The sequence below is a fragment of the Thermobia domestica genome, chromosome 10, assembly GCF_964235325.1.
Source record: "Thermobia domestica chromosome 10, izTheDome1.hap1.1, whole genome shotgun sequence".
Classification (NCBI taxonomy): domain Eukaryota; kingdom Metazoa; phylum Arthropoda; class Insecta; order Zygentoma; family Lepismatidae; genus Thermobia; species Thermobia domestica.
In genome coordinates, this window is record NC_137463.1 from 111696387 (window position 1) to 111710725 (window position 14339).

Consider the following 14339-nt stretch of genomic DNA (forward strand, 5'->3'; position numbering starts at 1 on the left):
ATTTGTGGAAGGCAGCAGTTCTTTGTAGTAGTTCCTAACATTTCTGTTTAAGACATAGGTGTCGAATCAACATTGAACCATTCTGGCATCCACTGAAGTAATTCTTAATTATATGATTTAACCAATACATACAGTACACACAATCTAAATAAATTTGTGTGGACTTAATTAATATTATAATAGACCGATAAACTGGAAGAACCCTTCCTGCTGGTGTAGTGGTTAGTGCGTGTATCTTTGGTTCACGCATTCCTGGGTTCTATTGCTGGTGGGAGGACATAAACAACATTTAATTTCACAATCATTCACTTTCATTAATCACCATTTCCTTTAGCTCAAATGGATGTTATACTAAGAAAAATTTATTATTTCATTTTATAAGATGGAGCAAAACTTATGTGTAAATATTGTATCGTTATTGGATTTAAGAAACTGTACAAAATTTCAGAGCCCTGGTTAAAATAAATACAACACACTAAGCAAGGCAATGGGATACAAATGCAAGTGTTTCAAACCAACACCGACAACGTTTGGGAGGTGATTCCTCACTAAGATAAGACAAAAAGAGTATAGACCAACCTAGGTGCAAAAATACTTCCTTTCGGAGTTATAGGGTGCCGAAAACATGAAAAAATGAAGTTTAAAGGTCCACAGCTCCAAAACTATGGGAACTACCGTATCGGATCAAGACTTCACTTAGAAACTAATATGTGCGTTATCCAGAAATATATGTTTCAGAATCCTAAGGTACTCACGCAACATTTTTTATAGAGGGAGTTTGGCTACAGGCATTCAATTTGAAATACTCATTAACTACCTCTATAAAATTGTTGTGGAAGTACCGCAGGATTCAGAAACTTGGATATTTTGATAGGGTACATACTAGTTTTTAAGTGAAGTCTTTACCCGACTTTGGTAGTTCTCATAGTTTTGGAGCTATGGACCTTTAAACTTCACTTTTTCATATTTTCGCCATCCTATAACTCCGAAAGGAAGCATTTGTGGACCTAGGTTGGTCTGTAATCCTTTTTGTCTTATCTTGGTGTCAGGAACCACCTTCGGAACGTTGTCGGTGTTGTTTCGAAACACCCTGTATATAAGAACACTATAGAGCTACTGGAAGGAGAAAAGGAGTGGAAGTCTGGTGAAGGCACAGTTAGTGTGTTTGAAAGCGTTATGTGATTGTGTTAGTGATTGCGTTATGTGATTATACATATATATATATATATATATATATATATATATATATATATATATATATATATATATATATATATATATATATATATATATATAGATAGATAGATAGATAGATAGATAGATAGATAGATATAGATATAGATAGATAGATAGATAGATAGATGTAGAGATACATATATATTCTTATCATATAGCACTGCTGAGTGTATTGTTGTATTTAGTTTGTCAATATGGAAGCAAGGCCTGACAGAATAGCTCTGGTTAGAACGGTAATGCGCGAAATTTAAGTTGCAATAAAAGTATCAGTAAGCTTTGGTCTAGTAAACGTCTCTCGTCTAAATAGTTTTCAGATATTTGAAATGATCCACCTCTTGAAACACTTTTACTTCTACTATAATCCTTAAGACTATGTTTCCACAAGATATTCTCAAGAGTTTCGACTTCCGGTGTTGATTGTCATTTCATATTGTTTCTCAGCGTGGTGGTCGCGGTGGCTCAGTGGTAGAGCGTTCACCTCTGGTGCTTGAGATCCCGGGTTCGATCCCAGCCCCCACCAAGTGAACTTTGTGGTGGTCAAACACCGTGTGCGTGGGTTTTCTCGAGGTTCTTCGTTTCCTCCCACTTTCTTCATTCCACCATTTCATTCATCACTCATCATCGTCTCCTTTAGCCTAACCGACATAACCGCGGGACGTAAAACTCAAAGATTTCACTTCATTTTTTTTCTCAGCGTCAAGTATTCTGTTTATCTTCTGTAGTACTTCCTCGATTCTAGCTATAAAAGTTGAGTCGTCTGCTTATCTCACTTTGTTCATGATATTCCTTTCAATCGTGAAATCTCCAATCTCCTTTAACGCTTCCTTAATTAAACGTTCACTGTGAATGTTGAATAATTGCGGTGACGTACAATCCCTTGTCTGACTCCTCTCCCAATCTTCATACTGTTAGTTTAGAATTGATTAAATCCTAACTTCACTCTTGTTCTATGTATAGGTTTCGAATTATTTGACGATCCCTTAAGTTGATCCCGGTTTAAGTGTCATATATTTTCAGAAATTTGATCCATTTGACCCGCTCGAAAACTTTTTGTCAATCGGTGAAGCACAGCCCCAGCTCTTCCTTTACGCCAAAAACTCATTCTGATATAATTCTAATTAATCAACTGCCTTTTCCTTTCCGAAATCCCATTGATCTTTCTCTAATATCTCTTCTATCTTACTTTTAAGCCACCTATTCACTATGCGTGCAATAATCTTTCCAGTGTGGGTAGTAAGTCTGATGGTTCTGTGATCACTGGATTTCTTTATTTATTTTCTTTTTTTTAGGTAACGCAACCATTGTAACATCTAGAACATCCTTCGGCTATCCACTCAGATAGATCTTGTTAACAAGTAAAGTCAGTACTTTCGTTGCATTGTCTCCTAATCCCTTGAGGAATTTCTCTGGTATATCATTGTCTCCAGTGGTTGATGGCTTGTACCACTTTACTTTTGATGATACTGGGACCTTTGTCTTCTTCATTCACTCCTTATTCTGCTTCGATTACGAGAATCTCTTGTTTTTTTCTGGTTATACAGATCTCAAGAATTCTAGATCCTAAGAATTCTTCGAAGGTCAGTGAACATGTGATCTTGTTGATCTTCGATATCAAAGATACGTATACTTTTTGTCAGTCCCCTCCCCCACTCAATTTCTGTGTTTTCTGATACATAAGATCGCATCTGCCAGGTCGTTAAAGTTCCATTATTTTTTTACATATCGCTAACATACATTTCCCTCTGGTGCCGGCAGTTTCTCTTTCAATTAATTACTCAGCCTTCTGTATTGTTTGATGTCAGTTGTTTTTGCCCTTCTGGGTTCTTCCATCTTCTTAAGCATCTCTTCCCATAAATTTCTCGGTGCTCTTTCCATCTTACCAATGTTGTTATAGAGTACGTAAAGAAAATAAAACTTCAGAGATTAGTATGTCACAATCACTCACTTTCATTAATTATCTGTCTCCTTAAGCCTAATAGACGTAATCATGGGATGCTAAACTAAAAAAGAAAAAATCCCCCAAAGATATTTTCATCTAACGGTAAAAGTTTCAGAAACATGTTAAAGAAAACTTTATTTAGAACCTAGAAACTGAAAATTTTCTCAGCGTCATGGTTATAATATTAAATCAAAGAATACGCATTCACTGTTTTAGAAATACCGAAAATAATAATAATAATAATAATAATAATAATAATAATAATAATAATAATAATAATAATAATAATAATAATAATAATGATAATACTAATAGGTACGTATGTATGTAATAGAAAGGAGTTACTAGAACCACCAAATTTTGTACACAGATACATCTTCACTAAATCTAATTCCATACGAAGTCGTTTCTTTCGATTTTTGGCTCAGGATGATTTGCAGGGGTCAAAATGTATACTCATTAACTATTTTTTGAGAACGCCTGATACATATGCAACCAACACGACATTTGTATGCAGACTTACTTAACAGTAGAGGATAGATATCCATACATTGGGTAGTTGTGGGAACATTGCTCTAAAGATATCCTCTTCCTCTTTTTTTTTTTTTTTTTTTTTTTTAAATCCAGGTTTGTAATTAAAACTCAATAATGGCGAGTGCTTACAGCCGGAAGTTTAATCCTTAGTTTTACTTCTTAAATTAAAAAGTAGTAAGAGAGCTTCCTGCAAACCTACAAACATGATAATATTGTCTACCACAAAACCATATAATCTGGAATCGAACTAGGAGCATTAGGGTTTTGCACGAGAGATGATAGAAGATAGAATTCTTTCAATAGAAAATATACATTTTTCGAGACGAGACATTACTTTTACGATACAATTTCGAGAAGAGACAACCTGAACTTTTCTCTCCTGCACATCGCTATCTATAGTAACAGAGGTGAATGCTGTCCCAAAAAGTACATAAACAATATTTACATTCTTTTTTACCATCAACATTCATTTGTATACGTATTTTGCCAGTTTTCATACGATTTTATCAGCGCAATTTGGCCATTTCATCTTGCACTACTGAAACTTGAATACGTACTTGTAAAATTTGTACGCTACAAATGTTTGAAAAGAAATATGACAATATATTTAAAAATATTCAGGTCAACAAAAAAATATACAGCAGAAGTACACGTGATTCGAATCCCATTGCAACATGGATGTTCTGAACTTCAATACGCAATCAAACTAACATATGAGAATTATTAAGATTTGGTTGCATTCACACGTGTATATGATCATTTACGCAGTACAAGTGAGACCTCCCTGCTACTCTAGCGGTTAGAATGTGCGCCTTTGATGCAGCACGTGGTCTCGGGTTCGATTTGAATTTGATCGTGAGCATTGAAATTTGAGCGCATACTATGAATAGCATTCCACTTTAAACTGTACATCCATGTCTCATATACGTAACCTCGATGGTGGAAAGTGAGACAAAACTCCAAATTCTTCTACCAATTCCAACTCCAAACAATACAAGTGCTTTATTTAATTGACTTTTCTTTACTTGATAACCTCGCTAACATTATTGTAGTAACATCCATATCTGCTACGCCACTGAACTCAAAACTTGGAGATTTGTCTTACATTCCCATAGCAAAGTACGCCAACTACTGCAGATACAAGTATATACATCAAGTAGTCACTTGTTACACTTGATGTTTCGGGTGTTTTCCATGTAAAAACCTATCAATATAATAGTTAAAAAATACTTAATGAACAAGTTGTGAAGCATGAGGTGTTCCAAACGCCCAATACAACTTCATTCCTTGAATATTTTTTACTCACCAATTTTTGTGTTCATACGGTAAATCATTCTAATATGAAAATACTTTTGACTTGCAGGTAATAGCTACTATCCAGGGAGCATAAATAATCCAGGGAGGTTACCTGGAACAATAAATCGACCTCAAACTCTACCTGGAACAATAAATCGACCTCAAACGTTACCTGGAACCATTAATCGACCTCAAACTTTACCTGGAACAATAAATCGACCACAAACGTTACCTGGATCAATCGGTGGAGGATATGGTGGCATAAGGAGGCCTTATGGAAGTAAGTGAATACTATACAATTACCTGTTGTTTTCTTACTAAATACTTCATAATCTTTGCAAGAAGGGATATTTAGATTTCAGGAAAATTTAATAACAATTATTTTCCTCACAATTGAAGCTACTTTCAAGAGCCGTTGAGTTTTGTGTATAATCATGGATCATCATTATTTTACTACGAGTATATTTACTCAATGCCTATTGTCCGTCTACAACTTCACAAATCTCTGTTTACTCTATTCAGAGTCTCAGTGCTTCTGCTTTCTTGTAGTTTCCTGTATAAAATAGAAAAAATCCGAAAATTGACTTTCCTGTAAATTTAGTCTAATTTTAGGGATGATTTTTCAAATTTTAATATATTTATTATATTGAATTTGGTCCCACCGAAAATTTTTGAACCTCCTCCACACATTCTTATAAGGGTCATTTATTTATTACTCACAATAAGACAAGTAAGTTTATATTTCACTTTAATATGTCATAATGTATGCATTCTTCGACTTATGAAAACGTCTATAGTGATAATGGATGATTTCTGGCCTTTTACTTTTCTCAGGCTAAGTACATTACATTGTTTTCCACTGAAATCACAAATTTTCACAAAATGATACTCAGATACTTCTTTACTTTACATTTGAAAATGTGGTTTTGAGAATTCACAGTGAATCTGTTAGGTAATGGCAATATATGCGCAGTATTAGTAGAATCTGTTATTTTAATGTTGTTATTAGGATACCCTCTTCGCCTCAAAGGTCTACTTGCTTCGTCCCACTGGTAGGAGCAAAGTAGGTGGTTCGTATACCTATTTTAAATCATTACTGCATATTAAAGCCTATAGGTATTTGCACAATTTTACTTGCGATAGTTAGTAACCAAATGAACACAATATTTGTACCAAAACAAGTTTCCAATAAACATTGTATGTCTAGATGACCCACCTTACTTCACCCTCATTTGCTCTATAGAAGTCAAGAGATATTAAAGGATTTCCAAAGTTCTGTGAAGATAAAAATACGAAAGGATCCATCCTAGCAGTTCATTTCATTCTCACTTAAAAATACGATTAATAAAAAGAGAACGAAGGTATAACAATTTCTAAAATGTAAACTTCACATTGTCCCTCGTACTAGATCATTTATAACAATAACAATGGCACTTAAACACAGAAACACAGAAAACATAACTTACGTGTTAATGTTGAATACTTCCTTCTATCATAATCTGCTAGTAACTAAACAGCTTGTTTTAGTTTAATTAATTTGTTTAAGTGATATCCTTAAGACAATCTCGTAGTTTCGTCTTTTTATACGATGAGCTGACCGAGAGCAAAGTGAACTGTCCCGTCCTACCGATTTTGGTCCATTCGCCTATAAGCATTATTTCTGTTTCGCTTTAATTGCAGGCCGGCTGAAGCGAGATACATATAGAGGAACTGGTTCTAGATATCCGTCTTCAGGTTCGACGTTGACTCGACCGAGCAGGCCTATTGGAACAGGTTCGACATTGACTCGCCCCAGCAGGCCTATTGGAACAGGCTCAACATTGACTCGCCCCAGCAGGCCCATTGGATCCGGAATAAGGGGAACTTACGGTAACACTGGCTATGGATCAGGTAAGAAGTATCTCATGAAATCGAAGGTGAAAAATCTCCGCTGCAAAAATAATTAATGAACAATTCTCGAGAGTTTTCAAAAAATATAGGGCAAGTCAAAATGATGAACCTGATTTTAGAAATTTATTTTATGAAATCTAATAAGCATGTGTTATTGAGAGATGTGCGCTTCGAAAGCTTAACTTTCAAAGTTTAGTTTTCACGCAGTGTTTGCACTTTCTAACGCTAAGAGTCAGCAGCGAGCAGTTAAGGGAAATGGCGTTGACTGAGGAATCTTTCTGTGTGCATGATTATTATGTAAACAAATCTGTGATTAATGTGCAACGGTATTTCCGTACTAAATATCACAGAGATCTACCTATGGGGAAGGCCATTAGTAAGTGGTATGAACATTTCAAAGTTTCGGATTGCATCTGTAAACGAAAATCGACTGACCCTCTGTCAACTGGGGAAGATTTCCTATATAAAGTTGTGTGTGTTGTGTTTAATATTATTCTGATTTTCACTTTGGGAAAACTGCTTCGACACTGTGCTTCGTCCTTTATTTTCGTACTTCAGTGATTAAATTCTTGTTTGTGGTATCATATTTTGGGTTGAACTAGTTCGAATCGTGTACTGTATGTACTCTTCTACATCCAAGATTCATATAAGAATTCATGTAGACCTATCTTCAAACGTTGACAACACTGTACATCAAGACATCACAGGTAGTGTTCTACTCATAATTAGATTTTCTGGATGTTATAATTTGTGTTCCGTGTCATTTAACAAAAGTTCATTTTGTGCTCAGTTGGCAATACTGCATTACATATAATGTTATTGAGCATGTCTTGGGATGCAGTGTTTGCTTGCTATACTGTTGTGTAAATGCCATTTTTATTACTTTCATCATTTTGAAGTTCTTTCTGTGTCAGTGTATCTTTTGCATTGCTATCTTCACATGATTCTACATCCTTCTTTCCTCTGTATCTTCTGTGTTTCTGGGTGTCGGCCCGTAAAACTTTGGATTTCTCACTTTTCTTCACTCCTCTATCGATTGCACATTGTTTCATTGGGCAACGCTACTATCAATATAAGATGTTCCTTTGTCAGAGGTGTAACGCCTATGAAAATAAGTACTGATACCTCAGAAGTTGCTCTTTCTTCGTGTATTACTAGATTTTACTCGTAAATTTTGTAAGCAGTGGCCTCTATATTCTTAATCTCTACTTATTTTCACCAACGTTCCTTCGTCGTCATAATATTCATAATATATGAATAAGTTATAGCCATTGCTTATGTTTATTCTATACTTCAAAACACACATTTTACTTCAATGTGACGATCACCACGGTAACGGAGAGGAAATGAGGACATCACTATTTCAACTTATTCAAATTAATCAGACAAATTTTATGAGTTATTATGGAACAGACAGACTCATAGACGGACAAACTGACGTACAAATTTCAGATGAGTCGAATGATAGAGTCTCGCTTATGCTTGCTATAGTTAAGATTTGTAGGATGTTATACAACAAAAATTTACAGTTACCTTATCTCATTTTTGAGTATGATCTGACTTGAAGATAATATTTCCAGTACGTAATCGATTTCCTGATTTATTGAAACTAATAAGATATTATAAGCAATTAAAAGTAAACTAACATAATCGAAGTAACTTGATTTATTAGGAAGTTCCTGAGTAATTTGGGTAAATCCTATGTAACACTGTATTAGAAGCTCAATCGAAAGGTTTAATCATATAGCAGAAACTTCTCCGAACATCTTGCTTGTTTCCTTAAATATAATATTTTGGCTTCTGCCTTTATCTATTTATTTACTTTAATTTCAGTCCGAGGTAAAAGATCTACAATTCGCAATCAGTCGGGATTGACTCGACCCTACAGACCTATACAAACAGGTGTTGGTACACGTCCAATTGGTACACGTCCTGGAATTGGTGGAAGTTATGGCAACACTGGATATAATTCGAACAGAGGATCAGGTATCATTTAAATATTGATATTTTAACTATCTTGCTAAATTCATCCCTTATACCATAGAGTAAGTCCAGCCAGGCACGTAGCCAAGGGGTGGGTCCGGGGGGTCCGAACCCCACCCCCCTTCGAGACCAGAAATAAAAAAATAAGGAAGGATAAAACAAAAAGAAACGAGAAATAGGAAGAGTCAGCGTTAAAAATAAAAAGCTAAAAATAAAAATGATTTTTCATAATCGCTTCTCTGTAGTATTAAACATGTTATTTCAGAAACCGTTTTCAACTGCTCGTGTAACTTGTCATTTGGCACAGACAGTATTTGACAGATATTAAAAACAAAAAAGTTATGTAGATGAAAGTTCCGTTAATATTTGATTCAATAGAGAAAGGAGCGCAAGTATTGTAAAATATTTTAGAAGACATTATTGGATACGTTACTTTTTTAAAAATTGTTGAGGTCAGAATGAAAGGAAAATGGTTATATTTGGATGAACAGAAGAAGGAACCTCGATATTGTAAAATCTTTTAAAATCTTTTTAATATTCTTTTATTCGACATTTCTTCATAGTTTGTTACTAAAATACTTACTATCATGTCCTCATTTTATTGTCCTAACAAACCAATACGTGTTGCTAGTAAAATAGTGATCAAGCCCCTTGTGTGATAACTACAACATTTCATATCACACTGCCCCCCCCCCCCATCATTACGAAATCCTGACTAAACGAACCAGTATATGTTACCAGTAAAATAGTTTAGAATAATCGAACTCTGGTGTGGATAACCCCAGTATTTCATGTCTCGGACCTCCCCCCCTCTATTAAGAAGCATGTTAAGGCTTAGGTTAGCTTAGCTTAGAGTAGGATAGGTTAGGTTAGTTTAGGTTAGGGTACGTTGGCTCAGGTTAGTTTAGGTTAGTTTAGTTTCAGATAGGTTGCATATTCCTGGACCAACTTTGCAGGACTTAACCTTTAAATTATAACAATGACAGATCTTCATGTTCTTACACTTTCTGTATATCAATCACTAGCGCCAATTACTCACTTCGGTGGGTTAAAATAAGAAAAATGAGTAATAAGTTCCGTTAGTCTGTCACTTTTTACTGTTACTGAAACGCTCTCTGGTATCGGTCATTCTCCATTATTTTTATATATCTCCTCCAGTCCCCAAAGTTGCGGGGATGAATCAACGACATTGGAAGTGTCACTGTTCATCTCAACAACTCCGAAATCTATGGATTCGACACTAATATCGGTTATTTTCGTTCATTTTTATATATTTCTCCCTCCTCTCCCCCTCCGCTAAGTTGTACCGTCAAAGTGAAATGATAAAAAACATACTGGGCTCAAACCTCATCCATGTTGAAAATTTGATGGAGATTGGCCAGATGGTCCAAGACTTATTAAGTCACAAACATAGTCACTTTCTTTTATATATATGCAGATAAAATCAAAATTTACAGGATTAATATAATAATATCCTAAAACGCAAGTAGGTTGTTAAATCAAATCTTAGCAAGTTTGGACTAACAACATACTTCAACACTTTCACGAAAATCTGAGTTATTTCAGGAAGGTTATCACAACCACAATTTAAATTTCGAGGATGGATATACGTATATAGGGTGAACCATTTATCTTGAAATGACTTTGTAATTTTTCACACCAACTGGTAAAATTCAATGAAAATCAGTAACATGCAAATATCAATGCGCGAAGGTTGTTTGACATACTTCACAATACCACCAGATTGACAGTGCTGCCAACTTAACATAGAGTTGTATTTTTTTTTTTTTTTAAAAAAAAGGAAAAACAGCATTGAGTCAGGCTATTACATATTTGCTAATCCGGAACTTATAATACCACATTTGTCATTCAGTGTTATATACTAAGGACACCACAATAACACAGGTATCTGTAAACATCCAGATTTTGGAAGCCTCTGCTACAGTAATAACGTAGGTGAGAATGCCGTGTCAATGCACATAGAAAATACGTTAGAGTCGAATACTATGGTCATGATATAATCTATTTCGAACAGACAGGAACAAGTTAGAAAAAGTTACTTTTCATCAAAAGGTTTTATTTCGAAAAAAGTTTAGATAAGTACTATAATATGCAATCGCATAGATGGTTTACAATAGAAGTAAAAAACATAATGCCACTGGTAAAGTAATAAATTTATTTATATTTTTTGGAAATTTGTGAGTCTTTGTTCGATAGTAATACTGATTAAATCTATAATTTAATTATATATATATATATATATATATATAATGTGAACGAAAAATTGCATCGCAAAATGTGATTATTATATGATCACAATTTATTAAAGAAGTTAGCTATTTTTACAACAAAACAGAATAATATAGATTTTGCTTCGTGACAAAAGGGTTCTCAGTTAATCTTTTATGGTTGTCATAAATCTATCCTCGAAAATCCCAAGTTTCATTTTAAGCGCCTCTTTGGTACTTAATAATATATAGAAATCCATTGTGGAGCAACCATATTACTGGAGACTGGCTGCAGAATTGACAACAAAAAGTCCATGTGCACTTCAACATTTTATAGCATTTTGAAATAAAACGGCTCAACTAACTTTTGAAATACAAAACTTCAATTTACTTTTCGAAAAATTAGCACTAGTGAAAACATGGGACTTTAGTAGTGCTCCCTTTTCTATCTCCTCTTAACTTTCCTATAGGATGAAGGTTTATCTGATATTTGAACGTCTATTCTAGAAAAATTCTTGGAAATAGGTTAAACTTCTAGCTGTTCTGCAATTTATAGGCCTATTAAACTGCACAGTAAAGATTTAGGTTCATCTAATTTAGACACACACCAGACTCCTGGGGTCACTCTTCCTAAATTTTGTTCTCCGTTACTTTTCATGAACATTAAATAAAATACATATAGGGTGTTCATAACTTTTTGGGTAAAATTTATGCAGGTGACAGAGGGGTCCAATATATGTATTTTGAGATAGAAGACCGAAGGTAGAAAACAACTAGTTCAAGCAACACATCATCTCGAAGTTACAGTAATTTGTGGAAACAAGTACGAAGTTTCAATAACAAATGTGCTTATCAAGTGATGTAACCTGCCTCACTCAAGGAAATTTTGCCTCATTCGATCAGATATTCCCGGCGTCTCTTGCACAATTAAGCAGACAGCTAGGGCTCTTGCAAGCAAGACCTTGAATTCTACTGGCGATTCGTACACCAAGGCCTTGATGTGACCTCAAAGTAAAAAGTCGACAGGCTTGAGATCCTGTTCACGGGATGGAACTTCCTCTTTCAATCTAACAACTAGGGAAGGTTGTGTCCAAATAATGAACATCCACATCGAAGTGGGCAGATACACCGTCATGTTGCATCTACATTCTTACGCGGACATCTAGAATTACAGTCTCCAATAGTTCGGTCAGTATATCACGAAGGAAGGAAGGAAAGTCCTTGGTGTATGAATCGTCAGTAAAATCTAAGGATGACTTCTTTGCAAGAGTTCTAACTGCTTGTTTGATTGTGCAAGAGACCCCGGGAATATTTGAGCTAGTGAAGCAAAATTTTCTTATGCGTTATGCTACGTGAATCGAGGTTGGTGATCGTCACTTTATTCAGTTACTGTGAGTTTTGGTAGTGTGCAGCAGTAGTGTGTTTGTACTAACCCTTACATACTCAGATGTAGTGTAATGCACAATAAAGCAGGTTACATTGATTTGATAAACACACTTGTTATTGAAACGTCGTACTTGTTCCCACAAATTGCTGCAACTTCAAGATGGCGTGGCGCTTGAACTAGCCGTTTCCGGCCTTCGGTTTTCTATCTTAAAATGCGTATAAATTTGGACCTGTATAAATTTGACCCAAAAGGTTATGCCCACACTGGTGAAGTTAAGCATGCACAGGAGCATACCCTAGTATTCTGTGCTTGCAACACAGATAGAATCATCCGAATTGAATTACGTACATGCGAGTTCTAGTAAGATCTGCTACTATAATCCAAAATCCCGCCAAATGGAAAGTGAGATCTATCGTAAAGTTTCTGAACGCCAAAGAATAGAATGCAGCTGGCATTCATTGTGTGCCATTTACAGACCGACAGTAATAAGCAAAGGGAGGATCAGGCAATATTGCAGAGAGTTTCGGAAAGGGCACTTAAATGTTCATGACAATGAGCGTAGCGTAAGGGCTAGTGTTCAAAATGAATGATCAGATGGAATTAGTTAACGAAAAAGTGGGATCTAATCGCTGGTTCACAATAATTGAACTCACCAAAGAGTTTACAGAAGTGTCTACGAAATCAGTGCATGGAATTGTGACCGAGAAGTTGATTATAACAAACTGTGTGCGAGGTGGTTGCCAAAATGCTGACAGACGCTCACAAAAAGCAAAGAATCTCAGCTCCACGTCTGCTGAAGTGAGGATGGAAATGATCTCTTTTCTCACATACTGGTGGGAAATGAAAGCTGAATATCTAACGTTACTGCGGAGTCGAGGCAGCAGTCAAGGAATTGTGGTATTCTGGTTCTACTAAAGAGAAGATATTTAAACAAACGGCATCAGTTTACATAATTATGGCAACCGTGTTTTGGGATCAAAAGAAATTCTTCGAACCTGGACGCACAATTACATCAGATATATACTTTGTATTGCCAAACATTGAATAATCTGTGACGTGCTAGCCAAAATCGGCAGAGAGGAATGATACCTCTGCAATTCTTTTGATTCATAACAACGCCCACCCAAATACACTGCTCATACTGTTAAGATCATTCAAATATTTCTATGGGAACTATTGAGTTATCCCACTTACACTGCCAGTTGTCGCTTGCCAATAGTGATTTCGTGTTTTGTCTTCACCTGAAAATGTGGCTTGTATCAAAGCGTTTCAAAGATAGTGAATTGCTCAAGACATCAGTTCTGGACTGGCTGCACTTTCAGGTGGCAGATCTTTACATAGAGGTTATACGAAAGCTTGTGCCACGCTATTAGAAATGTCTAGAGGTTCACGGTCACTACGTCGAAAACTAGCTAAGGTAATGTACTTGTAGATCAATCAAAATAAATTTCTTCTTTTATAATTTTATTTTTTTCTTAAAAATATCCCTTTTCCGACATGCGCCTCCTAGACGTCTAGCCAGACACACAAAAAAGGTTCCAACTTTAGTCAAAATTCTTGGAATTTGACGCTGATTTTGTATCCTTCCTGACTTTAGTTTTTCATACTGTTTATTTCGCGCCTTTCCGCTTACTACGATTATTGTAATTCAATTACGCTCACTTCAATTTATCTATGATATCATTGAGGAATTACAAAGAAATCTATGTAAATATTATACTGAAAAGATGTGTATTTTTCTTATTCAAATATCTAAACTGTATTGTTTGTATTCATGTAATACATAGGCCTAATGACATTGGGTTTGGTAGAGCAAAGTAAAATTTTAGGGGATAGGATGGAAGAT

The 14339-nt window shown here is 35.3% G+C and overlaps 1 protein-coding gene across 1 annotated transcript in view; it reads left to right on the plus strand.

Annotated features, from left to right (window-relative positions):
- Window positions 1–14339, plus strand: part of LOC145662660 (uncharacterized) — a 39335-nt gene that overhangs the window by 16048 nt on the left and 8948 nt on the right. The window contains exons 3-5 of the mRNA XM_081728458.1: window positions 5073–5285; window positions 6686–6895; window positions 8729–8881. Coding sequence (XP_081584584.1) covers window positions 5073–5285; window positions 6686–6895; window positions 8729–8881 — 576 coding nt within the window. The remainder of the gene's footprint in view (window positions 1–5072; window positions 5286–6685; window positions 6896–8728; window positions 8882–14339) is intronic.